We start from the raw sequence: 26,721 nt of genomic DNA on the forward strand, positions 1-26,721 counted from the left end.
AAAAACTCAGTAATAATATCTTATCAACAGACTGATTCCAGATTCTCTGTGGACAGGGAGTGGATTTTAATGATAATATTTTAATATGCCTGATGCAGCATCAAGAATAACAAGAATATTAAAAATATCAAAAATTCTGACTCTAGCATCCTGGGTCTTAGAAATATGACACCATGAAGTGATTAAAAAAAAACCATAGTTAGGCAGAGATCCGTGTACTATACAAAGAAGTAGCTTAGAGAAAATTAAAGATCTGAGAGAACGACCACCAAGCAGTAGATGAGATCACTCTGGAGTATATGCAGAACTTGTAAGAAATTGACTGAGACACAGAAAGGTTTAAAAGAATGTCCATATATACTGCCCAGCATTTTTACATGGTTAAATTGTTCACTTATTTTTTTCAATAAACGTAGCCAAAAGCCTATAGAATGCAAAGCAGTGCTGGGGACAATGCTCACAGCATGTTCTAAATAGAATTTATCTGGTTTACTGCCAATATAATCTATTATTCAGTGCAACCATAGGACCCAGCCTTACATTATGAAAATTGCCTTTAGCAATCAATTTTTTGAAAGTGCAAGTTTTACCTAAAATTTATATGGAACCACCAAAGACCCCAAGTAGCCAAAGAAAGCTTGAGAAAGAAGAACAAAGTCGTAGGCGCCATGCTACCTGATATCAAACAAGGCTGTAGTAATCAAAACGGCATGGTACTGGCATAAAAACAGACACAGAGATCAGTGGAATAGAAGAGAGAGCCCAGAAATTAACCCATGTCTATATGGTCAATTAATCTATGAAAAAGGAGGCAAGAATATACAATGGGATAAAGATAGTCTATTCAATAAATGGTGTTGAAAAAACTGGACAGATACATGCAAAAAAAATATGTTAGATCATATACAAAAATAAACTCAAAATTGATTAAAGACTTAAGTACAAAAATGGAAACAAAATTCCTAGAAGAAAGCATAGGCAGTAACCTCTCAAACATGCTCTTAGTAAATTTTCTTGGATATATCTCCTCAGGCAAGAGAAACAAAAGAAAAAATAAGCAAATGGGACTATATCAAACTAAAACATTTCTGTACAGCAAAGGAAACCATTAACAAAATGAAAAGACAAACTCCCAATTGGGAGAAAGTATTTGCCAATGGTACTTCTGATAAGAGGTTACTATCCAAAATTTATAAAGAACTCATAAAACCTAACACAAAAAAAACCCCACAAATAATCCAGTAAAAATGGGCAAAAGACCTAGGTAGGCATTTCTCCAAAGAGAACATACAGATGGTCAACAGACACATTAAAAGATGCTCAATGCACTATTCGTCAGGGAAATACAAATTAAAACCACAATGAGATATCACCTCACATCTGTCAGAATGGCCATCATCAATAAATCAACAAACAACAAGTATTGAAGAGGATATAGAGAAAAGGGAACTGTCGTGCACTGTTGGTGGGATTGCAAATTGGTGCAGCCACTACGGAAAACAATATGGAGATTCCTCAAAACATTAAAAATAGAACTACTATATGATCCAGCAAATCCACTTCTGGAATTTATCCAAAGAAACCCAAAACACTAATTTGAAAAGATATATGCACCCTTATGTTCACTGCAGCACTATTCACAATAGCCAAAATATGGAAGCAACCCAAGTGCCCATCAATAGATGACTGGATAAAGAAGATGGGGTACACATTCACAATGGAATATTACTCTGCCATAAAAAGAATGAAATATTACCATTTGCGACTAATGGATGGACCAAGAGCGTATTATGCTCAATGAAATAAGTCAGACTGAGAAAAACAAACACCGTATGATCTTACTTTTATATGTGGAATCAAAAGAACAATATAAACAAACAAAACAGAAACAGACTCATAGATACAGAGAACAAACTGATGATTGCCAAATAGGGCAGGGGGTGGGGGACTGGGTGAAAAAGGTGAAGAGAGGAAGAAACACAATTGTTAGTTACAAAACAGCCATGGAGATATAAAGTACAGCATAGGGAATACAGTCGATAATATTGCAATAACTATGTATAGTGCCAGGTGGATACTAGACTTATCGTGGGGATCACTTCGTAAGTTATACAAATGTCTAACCATTATGCTGTACACCTGAAACCAATACAAAACAATATTGAAAAAATAAAAATAGAAAACTATGTGCAAACACCTTTCAAAAATAAAAATAAAAGGGACTTTGCGAAGATTAAAAAAATGAAATAAAAAAATCAAAATGCAATTTTCGGTAGTACTTACAAGTCAAAACGCAGATTCTCTCTTTCTTCAAAAAAGTAGTCCAGGATAAATTTTCTTACAAAATCTGGATTTAATGTATTATCAATTACTTCAGTCCTTCCAAACTGTTGAGAAAGAGTGAGAGAAAGGTTAAAAGCAAGGCTTGCATGGTTAGTTATTACAGTATAGTACTTAGTATTAATGAACATAGTTCCTTGAAAACATAAGCAATAAATATCCAAGTAACTTGATAAAATAAAGCCCTTCAAAAAAGTTTTTAGAGATCTAATCATTCCCTCTTACTTACTCAGGGAAATCAGGAAATGAGTGCTGAGTTCATTCAAATAACTAGAAAAGCAGCTTCTGAAAATTAATATAACAAGCTGTAACACTTTCTCCTTTCTTCTCTGACTTGAAAGCCAAATCCTTTTCATAGACAAACTATATATAACCAGGTAACTAATTCAACATTTCCAAAATACTGAAGATTTACTTTGAACAATAATAACAATTGCAGCCACCATTTATTGAGTACTTACATGTTTCAAAGCACTGTTCACACATTACTTTAAATCTTTACCACAACCTTGAAAGATAGGTATTATTTATTCCACTTTATAGATGAGAAAATTGAGGCAGAGGGTCCCAATCCAAGTAACTTAGGCTACAAAATCTGTATTCTATCTAGGACTCTCTATTTCAGCACAGAACATATTATTAGGCTTTGGAATGATTGAACAATGAGCCTATCCATGATTTCCAATTTTAAAGGAATGAGAACAACAGCATGTACCTAATAACCACAGGCTGGCAGTGTCCACATGCCCCAAAAGAGCAATGCACAGGTCAAGGAATACAAGTCTGAAACAGAGAGAGCCTGGGCCCTCCCAGGCTTTCTACTGCCTGGAGGTAAAATGGTTTCCAAACCAGAGCAGAGAACATCAAACTGGCAAAAGCCAATACTCTTAAAGAGAAACTCAGTCAATATTCATATTCCCCAGCCCCCAAATCCTTTTGTGTGGATTTTAACCAAAACTCACACTCAGAGGGGAAAAGATAGAGCGAAATTCCCCAGGTTAAACACCACTGAATTGCAGGCCAGCAATTCCCAAGGGCCTATGAGCCATTAAAACACCCACAAGCTTATTCCTTGGAGAACACTGGCTTGTCCACAAATGTGGGTGGCTTTGTATCTCTGCTATCTCAAATGAAGATTAATATGCAGCCACTAAAATTTTAGCTAACCATCTATGAATTATGACACCTATTATAATATGCCTTCTGACACATAGCCCCGAAATGGCTTTTGACAATATCACCAGTAACCTTCATGTTGCTAAAGCCAGTGGTCTCTTTCTGGCTCTCCTCACACAAGACTGTTCAGCAGCATTTGACACAGCTGTCCACTCCTTTCTTTCCGGAGCTGTCTTCTCTGGCTTTTTGACAGCACACTCCCCTGTTTTTCCCCTCTTCTTCGATTCTCAGGCATGCCATCTCTCATTGTCAGAGCACAGTTCTGGGCCCTCTTCATCTGTCTATCTTTACTCTTCTATTATTTTACCTGCTCCTTTGGCTTTCAATCCCATCTACATGCTGATAACTTCCAAATGTGTATCATCAGCCCAGACTCACCTGAGTATAGACTTATGCATATAACTGTCTTCTTGACTTAGACATTTGGTTGTCTTACAGGCCCCTTAGAATTATACAAACTTTAACTACTTATTTTACACACAACCACCACCCCAATTCTGGTCCTTACCCAGTTCACCCCTTGTCAATAAATGATACCACCATCCACTTGATTCCTTAGGCAACAAATGGGAGTCATCGTCCTCAACTCCTTTTGAATTCAACAACTCCTACTCATTATCAACGCACAAATTGTTAATTCCAACTCCAAAACACATCACACAGCTCTTGACTTCTCTGCATTGTTCCTATCTTCCTATCATCAGCTTAATTGAAGCTTTTCATCTTCCTCATGGACCCACCTCAAAAACCTCCTAACTCACATCTCTGCTTATCTTTGTCCCCTCTCCAATTCATCCTTCATACTCATATAACAGCCAGATGAATCTTTTGAAAAATGTAAGTACGGTCATGCAATTTCGCCATTCTAAAAGTCTTTAATAGTTTCCCATAGTACTTGGAATAAAATCTCTTTTCTTTGGTCTATGGGACCTAGTCCTATCTACTGCTTGAACTTCATCACGGGACAGCATTCCCTCTTTCTCTTTGTCCCAGCCAGCTGACCTTCCTTTAGATTCCTTTGCACCCCAAACTCCTCCCATCTTGTAGCCTTTGCACCTGCTGTTTCTTCTTCCTACAATGCTCTTAATCCCACTCTTGTGTGACTGACTTTTTTTCATTCTTTAAGCCTCTGCTCAAATGTCAGTATTCTGGCTTTATATAACACCCAACTCTAAAGTTGGTCCCCACCCCCAAAATTATTCACCTTTACCTGTTTTTTTCTTCATAATACTTATATATTGGAATTATACTTTTATTTATTTGCTTGTTTTATATTTCCCTCCTTAGACAATTAAGCTCCATGAAGGTATAAGACATACATATCTGTTTGATTTGCACCTGTACAAAATTAAACAAATGGTTAACTAATGGAGATCTGTAATATATTGTCCAAGGAAAATATATCAAGGATAATGTATAGTGTAATATCAATTTTGATTAAAATAGAAGTTTATATACATACACATAAAAATAGAAGAAGATATACCGGAATGTAGAAATTATCTTCTACTATTTTTTTATTATGTATTTTAGTCTTTCCTAATTTCTTGCAATAAGTATATTTTACTTATAAAATCAGAAACATAAAACTTTTAAGCACTGCTCCTGTTAATGTATTCTATAATGAAAAGTGAAAATTGGCACTAATAAGAGATCCACAGATACTGATGACTAGTTCAGCTCATGGGAAATATGTCAGTTCTTTCCCAGAGGCTGGAATATATTAGCTATCAACCAAGTGATTAATCTTTTTGACTTCAAATAAAATTTGTCTTAGCTAATGCCTTATATTACTAAATAAAACTTTTGTAATTCCTTGGAAAATGTACAGTTGCATATAATGCTATGTAGATCAAAGGGGCTTAAAATTTTGAGGAAAGACAATTACTAATATTTATGATGGTATACACCCAGAAACAACTACATCTGAAAGAATTGTAACTTGTAGCCTAAAAAATCTTTTTCTGAATATCAACTATGCTGGATTGTCAGAAGTACCTACAAACCTGATGACAATAATCTCTAGCACAATGAATATACTCAAATATGTGGACAGTCAAGCACTTTTTCGTAATTATACATATTAAATTTTATCATCTCATAATTTTAAAAAATGTTAGAAAAAATGTTCTTTTGCTCACCAAGTGTAAAAGTTTTCAGTCATTTGAAAAAAGTATATAAACTTAATTTTGTTAGAACATAAAACCTTGTTTTCTTGTAAAACTTTAAGCAAAAAATAAAAAACAATTCACAATCAAGTCTTTAAAAGTTTCCCTTTGTTTTATGCTTGAGCTAATTGGATAAATATGTACTTTTCCAATTTAGGAACAAATCTTGCAGAAAATGATAGATGGAAACACTCCTAATTTCTAAATCAACTAATTGTTAAACTGCTTCAGAGGAGCAATACTGGAAAAAATATTTATCTATTTATGGCACCTAGCAGATGAACTCTATTTTGAGAAAATTTTCAGAAATGCTTAACGTATTGTGATAGCCCAGAACAACCCCCAATATCATATTCATTCTTCAACTGAATTCAAAGTGATGAAGGAAAAAGGTCATCTGGACTAGCGCACATCTTTAATTCAGTTATTCTATTAGAATTACAGTTTACAAGTGATAATGTACAGAGGACAGTCTCCAGAGATTAGATGAGAAAAATAGATTAACTGAATAGTGCAGACGGCATATTAAGATAAATTTAATAAAAACAACCTCAGTTTAGAACTAAACATATTTAACATGCATAAAACAATACCAAGCAGAAACCCAAAATTGAAGATTTACATTTTATATAATTCTTCTTGGGAGTTAAACACTGGGATTACCAGAGAATCCATGGACTTTTTTCTCTAAGGGAAAGAGATATAGTTCTGTCATGTAACTCATTATCCAAGACATTTGTTTTAACAAATCAGTGGTCTGAAATTCATTTATTTATAAGAAAACAAGCAGGAAATCTGAAGGCTTTATTTAGATCTTACATTATTATAGATCAGTGAGATGTAGTTATAGATGCATATATATGTGTACACACACACACACAGAGGGAGAGAGGAAGAGAAGTAAACTGATTTCCTTCTAATATTCTTGATTAAGTCAGAATGTTTCACATAAGAGACTTTGGCTTTTTAGGATCTTCTATTTTTAGAAATGAACCTAAATTATTAACCATAAAAAAAAGGACACCTTGATCATGTCTCTTTGTCACACATGAAATATAGAAAGGACTAAACTCCATCAATTTTTAAAATTAGCTAATAGCATTTTAAAACTTTAGTTAAAACATTTTAATATTAAATTATACTCCAAAAATAACAATATATTAAGGAACTGCTTTTACCATGTCTTTGCTTGCTATTAATTCTGTGATTAGTAACATGTTTTACCATCTGAAGAGGGAAAAAAAAATGGACTCAGTTTATCTGGAAGGTTCTTACTGGGGGTTATGGGTTAATTTTATTATATATCTGTTGTTCATTTATATGAGACAAAATATTTTTAAATGAATTGGGCAGATTATTTTAATCATTTTAATTTAAATTAGATTCCCCAATTATTTTAAGTAAGACTATTTTATGTAGATGGTTATCTAAATTAAATTGAAAATAAACTTTAAAAATGTATTCCTGGTGTTTTTGAATATTTAAAAGCAATTCTACATACAAATGCACAATAAATGTTGTTGACTGATGTTAATTAAAAAGTAGGCAATCATATATTTCAAATACTCAAAATTAACTTTTAGTCAAATTCTTAGAAATCCTTCAAATTAATAATTCCTAGATTTTTAAGAATTATTAAATTCTATTACTGCTTTTCTTAAGATTTGAAATACATTTTCTCCCCTTCCTGATATTATTGTATAAGATAAACCTGTAAGGCACAGTTTCAGCAATGAGATTCTTAAATTCTCAGTACTTATTTTTACGAGTTTTATTCAATTTAAATTTTTGCTGAGATTTTTAAAAGAAAATAGAAACATTGCAAAGCTAAATCTGAGAATTACTTTCATTCAAAAGTGGTCACAACAATCTTTTAGTTCTGTCAATGGCAAATTGGGTCGTTTCAAATCAACTCTTCCCTTGAAAACTAGAAAAGTTGAACAAAATATTAAAATAATCTCTTTGCAGGCACCAGAGAGCAAATAAAAAGTTTTAAGTTGTGGAAACAAAAACCTGGAGGAAAAACAAGCCAGAAGAGGAGCCCTGTAGGGTCCTGAATTTAAAAGGGAGAAGCCAAGCTGAGCAGAGATTTCCAGTGTCATCAAACTGGAGAAGAAAATGGAATTTTTAAAAACTCACAAAGAGGGTATATGCCCGTACAGTCTATATTTCTTCCCACTTGACAATATGTTTGAATTTTAAAAAGGGGGGAGGGGCTTAAAAATACGGTAACAAAGGCTGTGGGTTGAGACCCTCAAAGGCTATATCAAGGAGTAAGGATGAATTAATCAGAAAAACATTTCTCAGGTGGAATGAAGTTCAGCTTAGAGTTAGTCAAATCTTTAACTAAATTAAGGTGAATTCTTCCTAACTTCGCTGTCTACCCAAAAGCAAGAGCAAATCCATTTTGGAGAAATATAAAATCATTCAAAGCCTCAAGTTATCACTAATTTTTCCTATTCAATATTCAGCAATTATTAGCAGACATTAGGACTTCTGCCTCCAGCTCTAATGAAGTCACTGTAACACACCAACATTCCTGTTGAGAACCACAAAAGGTAGATAAAATACAAAATTTATTGTTTGGGATTATTACAGGATGCAAAGGCAGCCAAGAGGTGATGGGCCCAATGCTAGAGAGAGAGAAGTGTTAGTTAGTGTTACCCAATTTTAGCTTGGAACAACCAGTGACAAAGAAAAGAGAAAATTCAGATTACGATGGACAGAGAAGCAAAGCCAGGAAGTTTCAGCACATTGACAAAGCTAAGAGACTTTAACTTAGCCTTATAAACTATGGGCAACTTATAGTAAGCCACAGCTTCTAATTATCTGTAGCCAGGAATATTTGAAAAACTATTTTACGTCCTTTTCTAAATAGAAAACTCTCAAGGACAATCTGCAGTCTTTTTTCCAAAACTAGTATGGCTGACATTGGGAATCTAAATAAGTGTATACAGTATTTTCCTTAGGAACACACAACATATTCTCACTAAAACAGTAATGCCTTAAGACTGACTATACATTCCATAAAATATATTGGTTTTATGAAGTTCTTACAACCACATGCTATACTACTGTTCTTATAAGAGAACATCAAAAGTTTTCTGTTACAATCTCCTCAATCAGTCAAAGTGGAGAAGTCACGATACCTATAGTGAGAATCCTTCAAATATCTACTAGAGGAATACAACCTCTACAAAGTGAATGCTCAGCAGTATATCATAATTAAAATTTTTTTTTTTAAAAGAAAACCAAACCAAACCAAAATATTCAGTTGTTCTGCAACATGAATCCAATAGTGAAGACAGTGTCGGTAGCCATGCAGGACCCTCAATAGTTTAGCAACATTGCTGTGTAAAGACAGCTTCCTCTTTCCTCTACCAGTAACTTTAGGTGTTTCACTCTAAGATTTCTATAGTACAAAAATGAGAGAATAAAATGACTATCTCCTAAGCTTTAAGAGGTAAATAGCATGTTTTTAAGAGATGCTATAATTCAAGTTTCAAAATTATGTCATTAAAGTTATGGTAAAGAGCAGGGAGAACAAGATTTGGGCTCTCAGAGCTAATTAGCATATCACATAAATGTTCTCACATGAAACATGTGACCTTTGTACCAAACGATCTAACGGGATTCTTCCAACTCATAAATTCTGAAACCATGGTAAGTGTGTGTGTAATTGAGGATATCCTCAAATGTATCTTTTCAACAAGTAGTAATTGAGCACCTACTAAGAATAAAGCCCTGTCCTAAATGCTCTAGTGCAGAAGCTTGACCTTTAAGGAGCACTGAGTTAAAAAGTGAAGCTAAGACATAAGAAAATAGGTTCACAAAAAAGTCCTTGATGTTTGTTGAATGATCAAGTAAAAGATGACGAGGACCATAAGAAAGATACAGAAGTTTGGGAATTTCAAAGGTGCAAGGAGAAAATGCTAGTTGTGAAAATTAGAAAAGACTACTAGGTAAAGTAGCATTTAAACTGAAGTATGAAGAATTTTCTCATCTTTTCTGTTTATGTGTGTATGTGTGTTTTATATATTATGCATATATTGTTTAGAATGGCGATGAATAAATGTTAAAGTAGCTCAGTGTCAATGGGATGGCGCAGAAGAAGAGACAATGTCAAACTGTACTAATCAGCATTTGGCAGTAGATTTGCCTCCATACTACAACCACTGTGGGTTATAAACAACTCCAGCTTGCTTGCTTTCATCACATGCTAACTGAGAGAATTGGGAACCAGCTCTATAATTTTAAATGTTTAAAAGTAATTCACAGGGCCAGCCCAGTGGCTCAGGCAGTTGGAGCTCCATGCTCGTAAGGCTGAAGGCTGCCGGTTCGATTCCCACATGGGCCAGTGGGCTCTCAACCACAAGGTTGCCAGTTCGATTCCTCGAGTCCCGCAAGGATGGTGGGCTCTGCCCCCTGCAACTAAGATTGAATAGGGCACCTTGAGCTAAGCTGCCACTGAGCTCCCAGATGGCTCAGTTGGTTGGAGCATGGGCTCTCAACCACAAGGTTGCCGGTTCGACTCCCACAGGGATGGTGGGCTGTGCCCCTTGCAACTAACAACAGCAACTGGATCTGGAGGTGAACTGCGCCCTCCACAACTAAGACTGAAAGGACAACAACTTGACCTGGCAAAAGTCCTAGAAGTATACACTGTTCCCCAATAAAGTCCTGTTCCCCTTCCTCAATAAAATCTTTAATAAAAAAAAAAGTAATTCACAAAATAGATTACCAATGGATAACTAAAACTTAAAGAAGTTAACTGCAACATTTTCAGAACCTCTCAGTCAAGCACAGATCCTTAGGGATGTTATTTTGCTATTGCCACTCACCACTAAGAGGTTTTTATATTTTCATAATTCGTGGCACTTAAAGTATCATTTCTAGCTCCGAAATTGTTATGCACTAAAATATAATTTTAGTTTTAAAAGAGCCATTACTTTGAAAACTTTTGGTAATTCACAATCATTATAAAGAATTTATTGAACATGTGCAGGTAATTTTAATAGTGTCAGATACAATTTTTTAAATTTCAGATTTTAACTACAGAAGACATTTAAATTAATTTTTCTATCACTTTATTTGGAACATTTGTTTCAATATATTTAAGCTTTTATTATTTTATTCTTCCTTACTATCTAGCTGAAAGTAATTCATCTCAGAACACAAAATCATGTGGCTAGTTACTATGTACTTTTCCAGAATACATTTAAATTCAAACACAACTACTGTATTATTGACATAGTGTTGATACCTAAACAGTAACCTGATTGCACAGACACACTGAAGTTCCTGGTAAAACTCTCCAACTATATTGCATGCTCCTTGAGGTAAAAATGCTATTTTAAAATTTTATTCACCACTGTAGCTACATGATAAGTACCCAATAAATATAGGCCAAATGAATAAATGGATAGATATATTTAAAATTGATAAAGCATCTATAATATTATTTTATTTGTATGATTCCAAATATCCTGAGAGTGATTCTTGATGGGGTTCAGAACAGGCCTCCCCAAGATGTGCTACCTGGGCATGTGGATTATTTTGAGCTGAAGGCAACGGAGACACCATGGGCTCACAAAAAACTTTTATCTCTCCTTTAAAGAATTTAAATAAGGGGCCTTTCCCATAATAAGAGTTATCACCAGAAATAACTTTTTATGACCTATCTATACTGCAGGGAAAACTAATTATTGAACATGTAGTCTTTTTATTGTCTTGCAATGACCTTCGTTTCCACTGACATGGGTACCTTACCTCATCCTTAGCTCAGAATGCCATATATACCTCATTTTTCCTTTCTGTCTCTGACCCCACTCATGTACTCTGGGCCTCTAACTCTCTCATGTATGTGGGGTTCCCATACATATGTATGTCATTAAATTTGATCATTTTCTCTTGTTAATCTGTCTCATATATATATTTGATTATTAGACCAACTGAAAGAATCTAGAAGGGCAGAAGGAAGTTTCTTCCTCCCTCAAATTATCATACTGGTTTTTGTCATTATCTTGTAAATTAATGTTCAATACTGAAAAGATACTTGAATGAACTGATAAAATGAGTAGAAAACTCTTTTAAAACTCTATACCACCATAAAATTGTGAGGAAATTAGAGCTAATCAAGTATGACTTCTTACCTGATGAATCAGTCTAACACAGGTTTGAATACAAGACAACCACTAGAGTCCCAGGATATAGTTCTAGAAAACACATACTACACTGGGATACTCTAAATGTTACAAAGGTCTTCCTCATAGTAGAACAAATAATGCCTCTTTGTCTCTCAATACTTTGGGTCAAAATTTTTGTTTCCCTTTTTATGTTTCAATATCAAGTAAGTAATCCCCATTTCTAAATGAAGATACTTTAAGAATCTGAGGACAATCATTATGATTATTCAGAGTCTTTGCATCTTTCAGGTTAAATATTCCTTCATTTACATGGTATAGTTCCATCCCTCTCTTCAAGATGGTAGCCCTCCTTAAATACATACTTGGGATTTCAATGGTCTCAAATGTAGAACTGAAAAGTAACACTCCAGATTTGTTCCCACCAGAGCAAAATACAATAATATTTGATTGAATCACATGAAATATCCAACACTCCACCATTTCTGACCTACAGAAATGACAATTTCATGTAGCTCAACATAATAGCATTATCTTTTTTGATGTAAGCACTGTACATCCATCAATGAATCCTCAGATTACATTAGCTTTTTAGCAGCTGTGAAACACCACAGCTGCATATTAGGTTTGAGGCCAAGTAAATCCCATATGTCATTTTCCCATCAACTACTGCACTTACACAATGAATTTTACAGAATTTTACAGAATTTACTTACCTGCTACTTATGAGTTTGGTTATGCTTATAAGATTTTTGATCTCTTAGAGTCCCAGTGTGTCCTTAATCCTATAATGCTTACTGTGTGCCAGACACTGTTATCAGTGGTTCATATTTAATCCTCACGACAACTACATGAGCTAGAATCATTACCATCATTCCCCATATTACAGAGGGGGAAACAGAGACACTGAGAGGTCAAGTGCACTCCCTTAACCACTACATCATACTAACTCTGAAAACAAGGAAACTGTCTTTATCAAATGGGTTTTGGGAATTTAATAATATATATAGTGTATTTCATTTTGCCACCCCTTTCATTTATCCAGCAAGTTCAATTAGCTACTAAATGCAATGGATTTTAGCTACAAAATGCTTGTCTCTTGTATCTGGCATTTCCTTTCTATACTTCTATATCATTCTCTAGTTCATAACACCTTTAATTCTTTTGAAATTCTGTCTGTTGCAATTGCCTTTTAACTGGTATCTCCTCAGATTCATCCAACTGCTTCTATCTACTCTATGTGATTCTGGGTCCTATTTCTCATTACTTTCTCAAGTTTTATATCACCTTTGACTATTTTATGTCACCTTTGACCTCTTACTAATACTTTCTAGTCCTTCCAAGAGAAAAAATAAACATGTAAAATATTGTTTTCTTTTTTTATTATTTTAAAATTATGCCATTTTCCCTAAATAGTTGGCCTCCCGCTCTTATTTGTCAGAGTCAAGCTTAAGAAAATAATTATAAAGCCCCAAAGATCAATTTTTAGAATTTATTTCCATTAATAACACCAGAATGCAAAAATTGGGATTAGATAAGGATTCTGTAAAGGAAGTCTAATAGCAGGGGCTCTGGAGGCAGATGACCGGGGTTGAAATCTCTGCTCTGTTTTTAATAATGGGTAACTTTGGTCAAGTCACTTAAGGTTTCTGTGCTTCAGTTTCCTCATTTAAAAACATCTACCTGTTAAGGTTGTTGTGCAAACGAAATTAGTCAATATATATAAAGGGCTCAGAACATTAGTTAGTCATTATTATTACAAAAGACCTTATAAATTAAGTAAGAAATTTATATCTCATCACTTAGGCAATAGGAAAGTCTCGTCAAGAGGGAATTACATTGGTTCAGATGCCTGCTCCTATACCTCATGGATTCTCAGCTCAGTTCCTTTATTGGTCCCTCAGATAATGCTATTTTCTGAACCATCCTGGTAAATGCTCAGCGCTGTCTAGCCTGACCTATGCTCAGTTAGTAGTTCCAATGGATTGTCCCAGGCCTTTGAAAGGGAACTGCAGAGTGAATGACAAAAGGAAAACATATCTTTTAGGAAAATAATCAAAGGAATAATTAGAGAAACAAGACTCATCAGACGACAAAAGATAACATGGGTTTGAATAAAAAGGTAGCTCATCTGAGATTTTTTTGTGTGTGAAAGAGAATTCATAATACTGGATAATTGATTCAATAGGGAAGGTGTGGGAAAGAGAGTCCGGGATGGCTGCAAAAACTGCATTTTGATGTCGGTAACGTTATTAGCTATATTTGGAGCAAAGAAGAAGTAGGCATGGTGAATTTATATTTGGTTATGTAGAGTTTGACATAAATATCGAATAAACATATGGAAATGTGCAGACAGAATTAGATAAGAGAAACTGGTGCTCAGTATCCCATGTACCCATATCAGTAGGGACAATTTTGAATTGGTTTATTCTCTCAGTTTTGAGAATAAATTGCAATGATCTATTCTTAACCATCTATCTCACGATCAAGACACATTGGTAAAATGGCTGGCTGCATAGCAGTCTGTGGCAACAAATAGCACAAATCTCACTGGGGAAATCTCGCCGGAAACTGTAACCTCATTAAAACAATGCACTAACTTCTTGAGGTAACCAGCATCTACAAGCAAGCACATGGAAATACCTTTTATTTTAATATGCTTTATTCCCCTCCAGCATGCATCCTTACATTTGCACATAGATATACTCTATAAAATAAATTAACTAATAACTCTGTCTCCTTGCTTTTGTTTCACTAAACAAGGTATATTTGTATTAGGAAACTGAGTTTCTTCTTTATTTTCAAATAATAAATTACTAACTGGCAAAAAGCAGGTGATAGCTGATATCACACACCACACTCATAAAATCTGTTAATATGATATTTTATAAAATCAGCAGCTGACCTCTAAAGTGAGACTAAGTCCACAGACTTCAATTACATAAGGATTGCAACACATTAAATTTACTTTTGACTGAGGAAAACACAAGTTTCAAGGCTAGAATATTCCACAGGAAGGTCATAAATCAGCCAAACATTCAGAATTATTAAAAATAAAACACAAAGGTTACTTTCATAAAATGAAGAAGAAATTCAATCTTTGGGTTTTAAAGACTTAAAACAACTAAAAACAGGAAAGTAGCATCTTGATCAAATTGTAACTTATACCGTATCTTCCAGCACAGTGATTTAAAAAAAAAATTAATCCTTACCTCTCTCCATTCTTTATTTCCAACTCCTTGTACATATAAGACACAAACTATAAAAGATGGAAATATATATGTCATTGATAAGCATCAGATATAAACGTGTATAATTTGTTTTTCAACTGTCCAAAACCAACATCAAAATTAGTTCCTAATCCCTAGCCTTACACTTGCAAGAAAATTGCTAGTAAATTATTAAAGGATTGAAATATTTTGTAAATAAAAAATAAACAATATCAGATCTTTAGAACTTAATATATAGATCTTGGCACATAAAAAAAATAACAATGATTTACTAATGTCTTACACATTATGCTAGAGATGTAGATAAATTTTTAATTTAAAGTTTAACAGTTTGAAATATTTCAGTAAGTTACTAGAAGCTTTTTTAAAATACCTATTGTGCTCAAAGCCATCATAGGAAGGACAATCTCTATACGTAATTTCTGTAACTCCAATCCTCAATACAGGCATATCTCATTTTATCGCACTTTGTAGATATTTCGGTTTTTTCAAATAGAAGGTACGTGGCAACTCTGTGTAGAGCAAGTCCATTTATCCAACAGCATTTGGTCACTTCATGTCTCTCTGTCACATTTTAGTAATTCTCTCAATATTTTTAATATTTTCATTATTATTATATTTGCTATAGTGATCTGTGATCAGTGATCTTTTACGATAGATATTATTATAATTGTTTGGGGGTGCCAACATAAGATGGCAAATTTAACTGATAAATGTTGTGTGTGTTCTGACTGCTCCACTGACTGGCCATTCCTGCATCTCTCACCCTCTCATCAGACCTGCCTATTCCCTGAGACACAGCAATATTGAAATTAGGCCAATACATTGTAATTCCTCTAATGAATCTGGGCAAAGTAAATTGAAAACCTTCAGGAAAGGATTCACCATTCTAGATGACATTAAGAACATTTGTGACTCATGGGATGAGGTCAAAATATCAACATTAACAAGAGTTTGGAAGAGTTTGGAATTCCAAACCTCATGGATGACTTTGAGAGGTTCAAGACTTCAGGAAATAACTGCAAATGTGGTGGAAATAGAAAGAGAACTAGAATTACAAGTGGAGTCTGAAGATGTGACTGAACTGCTGTAATCTCATGGTATAAATTTAATGGATGAGGAGTTGCTTCCTATGGATGAGCAAAGAAAAGTGATTTCTTGAGATGGAATCTACCTTAGTGAAGATACTGTGAAGACCAGTGAAATGACAACAAAGGATTTAGAACATTACATAAACTTAGTTGATAAAGCAACAGCAGGGTTTGAAAGGATTGACTCCAATTTTTAAAGAAGTTCTGCCATGGGTAAATGCTATCAAACTGCTGTAAATGCTATCAAACCCATGCTATAGGGAAATAGTTCAGGGAAGGAAGAGTCAATCAATGTGACAAACTTCGTTGTTGTCTTATTTTAAGAAATTGCCACAGCCACCCCAACCTTCAGCAACCGCCATCCTGATCAGTCAGCAGCCATCAACACTGTGGTAATACCGTCTACCAGCAAAAAGATTACTACTCACTGAAAGCTCAGATGACAGATAGCATTTGTTAGCAATAAAGTACTCTTTAATTAAGGTATGAATTTTTTAGACATAATGACATTCCACACTTAATGGACAATAGTATAGTGTAAACATAATTTTTGTATTCACTTGGAAACCAAAAAAATCTGTGTGATTCTCTTTATTGCAATATTTGCTTTATTGTGGTGGTCTGTAACAAAACCCACAATATCTCCAAAGCATAGCCATTGTAAACAGGTAAGAAATCTTGTCAACCACAAAGGGAACTTGCAAAAGGAAGATTAAGAGTTTAGGGTAAAGATTAGAGATTAAAAAAAAGTCTCACCCATTTGTCAAATGAGCCCTAGAAATTTTTATACCCACAAATGATAATGCTATTTCCCAATGACTACCTCAAGAATTCTAACTTCTGACATAATCCTTTCCCCTATAATTAAACTACATTTCTTCACATATTTGTAGAGATGGAGAGCTGCTGGATATCAATTTCTAAATATTACAAGATTTGTAAACACTAGATGATTTATACATTAATTCTCCTGTTTTCTAAGTCAAAGTTTGTTTTTTTTTTTAATTTCACAAGTTATCTCTAATTTTCAAAATCTCTAATTAGAAATGAAAAAATTCAGCTCACACAAAAAGATGTTATATATTTTATTTGGTTGTATATGCCTTTATATACTGCTTTTATTTACCAAAAAAAAAAAAAAAAAGAGAGAGAGAGAAAATATTACTCAGTGACTAAATCATGGTCCATTATGATCGTCTTTCAAATATAATTTCTACCATATGGCCATAACATGAGGTTGTAATTTCAAAGCTGAACTGTGCTATATGGGGTCATCTGCATTTCTATCTTATTTTCAAATTGCTAAGCAACACCCTCTTTAGCCAAAGTATTTTTCAGAGAGATGAGTATGCAAAGGCTTGAGATCATTCCCCTTCTTGCTTTATAGGCTTTAAAACAAACTATGAGTTTCATACAATTTTTGCAAAATCAAGTAAGTAAAATAAGTACACTGTTTAAAAAGCAATTTAATAGACACTTACTTGGGTCAGATTTAGAAAAGGTGTCTCTGTCGAGAAGATTTCTGTTGAATAAAATAGAAAATGTTAGACGAATATAGGCCAAATTATTTATATAAATATATACTTACATAAATGTGTATATATTCAATATAGTGTGTGTACAGTGTATATATATGTATATATATATATGTGTGTATGTACATAAATACACACACACACACACACACAGTGCCAAAACAATGTATAAACATTTTAAGAAAAGAAAACTGTATTAAAATTGTAATACTCAATATATACCGATAACAAAAGTTGAATACAAGTCACGTTTGACTTCTGCAATTACAAGAGGTGCTCAAAGAGGTTACCATCAGCGTCCAGGCACTTCTGATTACAGCGAACTACTGCTTGAGCATCATTGACCAAAGTGTCCACTTGTATACATTCTTTTGGCACCCCCAATGTATACATGATTAATTAAAACTTGCTAAAGATCTGCTTGTACTATTTAAAGAACATCACTGGAGTTTGGGAGGCCAAGGGGGCTTATTTGTTTAGCCTTCCACTGCAGGTAGCCAATAACAAGACTCTCTACATTCTGAGATCAAAATCTCTGACAGAATTAACTGCTTTAGGTTTCCTTTTATCCCTTCATTAAAGAGTACATAGATGCCCAAAATGTTTCCTGAACTGAACTGTGAGTTTTTACTACTGCAAAATAGTTTGGGATTCAGAGCACATGCTCACATTAATCCATACAATTAGAAGGCAACAGTGAAGCACCACCTATTGACATTTGGGTGACATCAAGCCTAATCAGTGTTATGCTGCTATTATGGTTTGGGAATTTAAGATGAACATATACATCTTCCTTGAAGATTCTTCTTAGTAGAGGAAAAGATTAAAAAGGCAGACAAGGCCTTTATTAGCACCTATTTAGTGTTTGTTTTTTGTGTGTTTTTTTTTACAGATATTTCCACATCTACAACAGAATAAAAATGGAAACTCAGAAAGTGTGAAATCTGGATTCTTCTGGTATTGGGATACCCTGTTAACCTTTAATGATAGTAATGCAGTCCTTTACTTTATGCTCACAACAATAACCCTGAGTAATAACAAAAAATAAAAATACAAAAAGTTCACTATGCTCATTAATAAGACAGTCAATTACTAGAAAAATTTCTATCTAAAAGTAGTTTTTTTCCTAAAACGTGATCATTTGAAGCCGTATCCTTGTCTGAAAAACTTGGCTGTCTAGTATGAAAGTTCCAAAAGTTAAATCTGTGTTTGAAGTTTCCTGAAGTTAGTTCTACCTCATATTCATCCTCCGTTATTTGGTAATAATTTGTAACAGCTAAATTATATTACTATATTTAATACTGATAAGAAGCTCATGTTTAAGCTTTCCTATTTCTCCACCAGGACTATAACTCATGTGCATTCATCTGTTCCGTCCTTGGTATTTGAAAGGCCTTCTTTTTTTTATATCAATCTGAAATCCTTCCTTATCTCAGTCTCTCAAAAGTTACAGCTTCCATGGACTCACTGTACACTGAACAAGCACAGACCAAAAAATAAAAAATAAAAAAAAATGAGATTATGTCTTGAAATATTCCTAGAAAATAATAGACATATTTATATTTGGAATTAAGTCAGAGTCAAAGACCCTAGTCAGAAATCAAATTAAAATAATCCTTCTGTCCCCTATGTAGACACTGTGACTCCAGCAATGATTGGTAAACAGTAAATTAAAACATTTCTATTTGAGAAATTAATGTGATGTATGTTTACAAAAAGTACTTCTCCACTTACTCTTCTTTATGAAAAGAAATTTTCCAGCTCTTCCTGTGTCACCAGTTTTTGCTCATTAAGTGCACCCCCAAAAAATGCAATTCAACTCCTTCTTTCAGAGTTCATAAAAATCCAGAGATATCAGTGGAAAATACTGTAATGTGGATGGGATTCAAAAACTATGTTACACACATATTTAAAAGAAAATCATCTAATTTCAGTGCTTTGTTTTTCTAAAAATACTATAATTTTTACCCACAAACATACAATAGATTTCTATCAACAATAAAGATAATTATTCTTAATCACAGATTTTACTGGTTACATTATTTCTTCCAGTCATTTTGATCCATAACACATAATAAGGTCAAAAACTAACAAAGAAACAAAAAAATCTTAGATCCTTTATATAATAAGAAATAAAACTCCATAAACTCTTCATAACAGCCCCTGAAATTTACAGTTGAACTTTCCCATTGTCTGATGATACATTTCATCTATACTTTGGTCATATGAATGTAATAGAATGGACTATCTCTGACTACATTTAATTCCCAAAGACTGCTTATTCAAACCTATGATTTTAAAGTTTGGAAAAGGCAAATATTCTTAAATGACGAATAGCCTGCCAAATACCAGGGATTATCAAAATACATCATCCAGTCTGGATTTATGGTAGGAATGCAAGATTTTCAACTTCCCAAATCCTATTAGAAACAAAGCACATTCACATTAAGTGAGATAGGTGTTATTACTGAGGCCGTTTTTATAAGAAATGAAACTAAGCTGAGGCTCAGAGATACTGAGTAAATGAGTAAGCGCACACAACCCGGTACAGAATAATCCAATGCAGCCAACTCCTTCTGAATCTGATTTCCCTGTTCTTCACAAAATGCCACACAATCTAGAGAAGTCCACAAGAAACAACTTGTTTTCCTGTGAATGTTGAAAATGTAGAAGTTCTCAAAATTATACCTACTCATTGAGCAACTGGAGTATAAAATAAAATAAATTCCAGTTCATGGACTAATATGAAGAGAGACGCTGCCTACGGAATGAAGAGAAAGAAGGCCAAACATAACTGTACTTAAGAGGAAAATATTTTTGTTTTCCATGAGGTGCTTTAAAAAATAGTACATGCACACACACGCACATGCATCACATCAGCTTTCTTTTTTTTAACTTTTCAATTACAGTTGACATACAATATTGTAGTAGCTTCAGGTATACAAGATTGTGATTAGATATTTATAATGGGAAGGCTACTCCTTCCCTTCATGGGGGTCATCTGCTTGAGCTAGAATGACTATACCTTAATGTCTATAATTTTATACCATTGATGTCAAACTTCATCAGGTGAAAAGTCCTGAACGTGTCTTTGTATTCTGTAAATCTAGATGTAGCCAAACCAAGGAAGAGAGCAAATTCCTGAAAATAAATTATGGAAAAATACAGCGTATGTTTTAGAAAATGTACCTGAAGAAATAATGTATTCAAAATTATGATCTGTGAATTGCCTGAGTTGTTCTAGTAACCACTCATCCTCAAATTTCAATTAAAAATGCTTGGATTATGGACTTAAATGAGCATAACTGAAACAGTATAACTAAAGCTAAGGTCAATCAAACTCTAATCTGCCTGAAGATACTGGATTAATGGAAGAAGTATATTTTGTATGAAACCTGAAATAGAAGTTGATAAGCAAGAATTTAGTAACGCCTTTCTAGGACCATCCAGGAGAAAGACTTCCCTGACTTACTCCTTCACTATTCAATCCTCATAAATGTTAGTGTTTAGGGCAGATGGATGCATCAAGTATTCCTCGCGATGACAGTTGTCAGTTAGCTCATCCGATAATCTTGCCTGCTCTGATTTTATGCTCAACAAGTCACCTTCTGATTTTAAGATACTTTCTTGTATAGTTATTAGCACAGAACTGTGTTTAGTGGCCAAACATGAATATTACAGTTTTATTGACCATAATAAATTTTATTCTCAATTGGCATTCCAAAACCTATACAGCCAGTTAGCCTCTGAAAATGACATCTCAGGTTTACCTTTCTCTACCTGGAAAATAGAAATTCTCCTTAAACTTCAGTGCAATTCTGCAAATATTTTTCAAGCAAATACTCTATGCCTAAGATCTAACTAAGCACAACCAAAGATACAATACATATTAAAGACATATTCCCTTATTTCAAGAAGCCTGAATTTTCCTAGGAAGACAAATTCACAGAAGTACCTAAATAGCAATATTGGATGGTATATAAAATAAGTATATTGTGGGGAGAAGGAGCAATAACCTAAAAACAAAGTCAAAGTTCTTCAGCTACAACTAAAAAAAAAAAAAAAAGGACAATGGTTAGTTCTTAGCCCAACTATTTTTTTTTTTAACTTGGTAAACTTTTATTTTATTTTATTTTTTACTTTTTTATTTTATTTTTTTATTTTTATTAGTTTCAGGTGCACAAGATAAAGCAAAACTTAGACGTTTATCATTTATATCCCTCACACTGTATCCCAACTATTTTTGTTTTGTTTTAGTAACTGTTTATTTTCCATCAACTGTAAGACCACTCTGGTTGTTCCTTCCCACTCAGTGGTCTGAGCAGTGGGGGCTACAGACCAGTCTTCAGTGGCTGGCTGAGCACTCAAGTGTTCAGTAGGAAACTGCTGAATAGGCACAGAGGGCCCCCACACACCTTTAGACCGGTCTGTGACCTCAAGTTGAGCAGCAGTGAAACCATGAAATTCCTCCTTGGTCACAGCCTTTTCAGCAGTGGCCTACTCTTCCTTCATAATCTCTTCAGGATTTCTGTAGAGGTAGAGATCAGGTGCGACCTCCCGCAGGTGTTCATGGGACATGGTGTCACACATGCACAGAGCTTCTCGGGCTAGCATTCACATCAGATCCACTTGGTGAGCTCCCTTGTTGTATGGGATGGCAATGTCATAACACAGAGGACAGTCTGTGTTACACAGAGCAATGGTCCACGGGTTAACTTGAGACACCTCTGTGAGAGGCTGGTGGACAGCCCTGGGATTGGTGACCACCAGAAGTCCCGGCTCTCGGGAGGCTGCCTGGGTCTGGTTAGCGAAGGTCCCAGGAGTGAAGCAGCCAGCAATAGGAGTGGCTGCCGTGGCAGCAGCAAACTTCAGCACAACTCGCTGGCCAGCGACAGGATGACAGGACCCTGACAGCAGCCTGGTTTTCAATGGCAGAAGCTGCCAGCAGAAGCTTCTCCCAGGTTCTCTTCAGATTTATGATGTAGATGCCATCACTTTTCCTTTAGTAGATGTACATTTGGAAGTCGAAGTTGGTGCCACCTAGGTAGGTTTCTGCTGCAAGGAATTTGAGGACATTTTCCTGCTTCATTTGCAGAACATCAAGGTTTCCAGACATTGTGCTAGCTTCCCTTTAAATTACATGGGATCCGAGAACAATGACAAATGGGCCCCTCTCTGGGTAGTACAGAATAGCATATCCCAACTATTTTTTAAAATATACTAGAAAAAAAAGCAATTTATAGGTATGTCTATATATTAATAATTAAAATAACCTAAACAAATGTGTATCTTGAAATGGGTACCTTGTTTTGAAAAAGCTCAAGTATCTTTTTCTTATATTTATATATAATGAGGCTTTATTAGTTGAAAATTAAAACAAATTCTTATGTAAAATGAGCATAATAACACGATCTCTGTTAAGGAAAAAGGGATTTTTAAGTGAGTTAACAGAAAGTTGAAGGCCTGCTGCTCTTTTCTAGTCAGTAAATGCAATCACCTAATAAATATTGTTCTTTAATAGTGTAGTAAGTATTGAATTTAAAAAAAAAAAAAAGCTTTAAAAGGGTAGCAAATATCATTACCCTAACACAGACATAACTTCGAAAAAAAAGATCTACTTTAGAAAATCTATTACGAATGTTAAAGTTAATAGTTTCAGAGTAAAGACAATCTTACTATTTGTGACCTTTTAAAATGCTAATTTAACAAAATGTACAATATAACTTGTTATAGGGCATGAGTCCCCAAACTGAAGGTATGAAGTGAGTTTCAAAACGCACTGTTACTTGTGCCTAACAAAGCTTAGACAACAAATAAAGGGGCTCTACTGCTGTACCTGAGTGGAATTGTTCTATTTAATTTTTAATAAGAACAAAAACATAGCTTGTAAATAGAGCTAAACAAAAAACTGTTCTATTTAATTTTCCGTAGGAATAAAAATATGGCCTATTGAGCTGAATAATGCTTTAACATTTTATAAACATTATCCAGCATAAATCTTCCAGATGTGGACAGAGAACCACATCTCTGTATCATATAATCTTCCCTGCAAATTGTTCTGTATTTATAATCAAAATGATTCTAGGTTTAACAAAAATATAGGATATTATTAAGGCACTTTTGTTTACCTGTTTTTCAGTGTAGTCTCAGGCTCATTGACTGCCATCAAGGTGTTTACCAAATATCATTGAGGCAGTCAGGGAACCTAGCAAAGGCTTGCACATAAGCAAGGCCTCAATAGCATCTAATGAATGAATCAGTGGTTCCAGTATCCAATCACAAGAATCAGCTTTTACACTTTAAATATGGTGAGGTATTTTATTATGGAAAGAAGGGTAGAAGAGGAAGGTGGCATTGGGGGCCTTTGCCCTAATAAGTCATCCATTAACTGAAAATATCTGAGAGTGACTGCTTTACTAGGATTGGAAAAAAATCCCATTTCACTGGGCCACACCCAGGGCCCTTATTTCAGGCATTGTATTGTTCACAGATTGAAATTAGGAAGTTCTTGGTATCTATGTAAACATACACACAAAATGGTTTCCGCAGATTTTTTTTTTTTTAAGATAAAGACAAGGAAATCAAAACTTTAACCAACTGAACAGAAATTGTTCAAATATTTGGAGGTGATGTGAATGCAACCCTTAATCCCCTTGGATTCATTTATTCATTCTCTATTTTATTCATTAAACAAACATTATCTCTGGAAATTTAGCTATACGAATTTAAGGAAAAATATTTTTCCTGAAACTGCAATTTCTATGGCAAGGGGAAACAGATTGTGCATGGGTAAAAACTAAAGCTTTCAAAATGAAAAAAATGAAGTATTTTGAAATTGAAGCTTACTGAAAAGTCAGTTAGAATCTAAGATACCAAGTAATTCTGAAAGATAGGGTCATTGGAAAGTACTTAACAAGATTATCTGGCTTTCAAGAAAATAAGAATAGATTTTCAGATTTGTAGTTGAGCAAACAAACTGAAAATTCAGCTCAACAGCTTCCTCTCATACTGAGCATATAAGTAGAACTTGATCATACTTGATACATATTACCCCCCGAACGTAATACATAAAAAAAGATAATAAGTTTAAGATATTTTTCAGTTTAGCTGAAATTGGTTATTTAAAGTGTTTATTAATTAGTACTATTGAGCTAAAAAGTCAGGGATAAAAATAACAGTTTCAACCTTTTCATAGGTTGAATTTGGTTTAGATCCTAAAAGAAATTTGAGGGGAAGATAATTAACCATGAAAACTTTTATGATTCCCCTGAGGCTTTCACCTACGACTAATATTCTTGAAAATTACTTAAAAGGAAACCCAGGCTTTTTCAAAATCTGACATGTCAGAGCTTTGGTTTGCCTGAGCTAAAAATAAACAGAAGAACCCATTGGCTGGACATATTGTAAGGCTAACTCAGGATGATGCAAAGTTTCAGAAAAAAAGATATAGAATTCAATCCTTGATTTCAGCTGAAGAAGAGAAACATCATGTTAACAAAAATAGGCAGGCAACAAGAGACTGAGAACAGAATATGGGGTCTTCTTAAAAACCTAAAACTTATGTACAAAACTAATCTCACTATCTTTTCCTCAATGTTGTAGCTCCCCTATTTCCTATCTCAGTGAAATGGCAACCATGGAACGTAGAATAATGGCCCTCCAAACATATTAGGGCCTAATATGTTTGTTAGGCCCTAATATGTTTGCTCCTAATCACTGGAACGTATAAATATGACTTTATTGGGGGAGTGGAGGGTCTTTACAAATGTGATTAAAATACAGATCCTCAGATGAGAGAGGATACTGTCCTGGATTATCTGAGTGGGTCTTAAATGCAATCACATACGAGTATATTCTTATAAGAAGGCAGAGATTTGACCCAGAAGAGAGGAGAATGTGAATAGAGGAGAAAGAGTTTTCTAGACTCTACCTTTAAAGACTGAAGTGGTGCAGCCACAAGCCAAGATATGCTAGTAGCCACCACCAGAAGCTGGAAAAGGCAAGGAATGGCTGAATGCTCCACTAGAGCTTCCAGAGGGAGAGTGGCCCTACGAACGCCTTGGTTTCAGCTAAGCAATGATTTCAGACTGCTGGCCTCAAGCATTGTGAGAGAATAAAGTTCTGTTGTGTTAAGCCAATGAATTTGTGGTAATTTGTTACAATAACCTCAGGAAACTAAGCAACACTGTCCAACCCACCTCTCTTCCAAGTGAGACCCCGGCGTCATCCTCCCGTTTCCTTCCCCTTCTCCCCTAATGCTTCCCCACTTTGGCTTCTGCTCTAGGTCCAATTAGTTCCCAGACCTCAGAGTTCTTCACTGGTCTTCCTGCCTATCTCCCAGTTTACTGGCCATGATGTCTCCAAGAAAAAAGTTCTCTACAGTAAAACCTGACCAGATGGCTCCTGTGCATAAAACCCATTACCTACAGAAACTCCAAACTTCTTAATATAGCACTAAGTACCTATCACATTCTGACCCCAGCTTTATCTCCAGCTGCACCTCTATCTATATTTCATATCATAGACTCTGCTCTAGACATTTCAGATTTGTTTGCAGCCTCTGAAACTAATATTGCCTCACATTTTCTGTACTCACGACTTACCCCTTTCCCTGAAATTTCCTCACCAACCTCATTCCTTCTGGAAAAGGTGAAACTCTTTCAGCCGCTCCCCACTGCTGTGTCCAGGGCAGGTAGAACTGATTAGTCCCTTCTGTGAGCCCCTGTATACCCAGTGGGAACCTATATCACAAGTTCTTCACTTACTCCTTATTTACTGAACCAGGTGGCAGACACGGTGCAGAGCACTTTAAATATGTCACTGCTTTTAGCATTGGTATAATCCTAACAAGTAGCAAGTATTATCAGAATTCATTTTCCACATGACATAATAAAATTCAGAGAGGTTAAATAAAGTGTCCAAAGTCACAAGAATAGTAAAGGCTTAAGGTTGCATTTTTGTAAATGTTTCATTGATTTTCATATTGGTTATATTATTGAGAATAAAATGAAATGAACCGTAAACAATGTCATCATTCA

The 26,721-nt window shown here is 34.6% G+C and overlaps 1 protein-coding gene and 1 pseudogene across 1 annotated transcript in view; both read right to left on the reverse strand.

The window, feature by feature from the left end:
• CPNE8 (copine 8) overlaps positions 1-26,721 on the reverse strand; it is a 176,718-nt gene that overhangs the window by 135,238 nt on the left and 14,759 nt on the right. Inside the window, exons 2-4 of the mRNA XM_074325840.2 lie at positions 17,630-17,670; positions 15,040-15,086; positions 2,284-2,387 (exon numbers count right to left, since the gene is read on the reverse strand). Of these exons, the coding sequence (XP_074181941.1) occupies positions 2,284-2,387; positions 15,040-15,086; positions 17,630-17,670 (192 nt within the window). The remainder of the gene's footprint in view (positions 1-2,283; positions 2,388-15,039; positions 15,087-17,629; positions 17,671-26,721) is intronic.
• Positions 21,905-22,799, reverse strand: LOC109449587 (small ribosomal subunit protein uS2 pseudogene; annotated as a pseudogene).

This window comes from Rhinolophus sinicus, chromosome 1 (genome assembly GCF_057876585.1).
Source record: "Rhinolophus sinicus isolate RSI-liver-muscle chromosome 1, RSI-T2T, whole genome shotgun sequence".
In the NCBI taxonomy this organism is placed as follows: domain Eukaryota; kingdom Metazoa; phylum Chordata; class Mammalia; order Chiroptera; family Rhinolophidae; genus Rhinolophus; species Rhinolophus sinicus.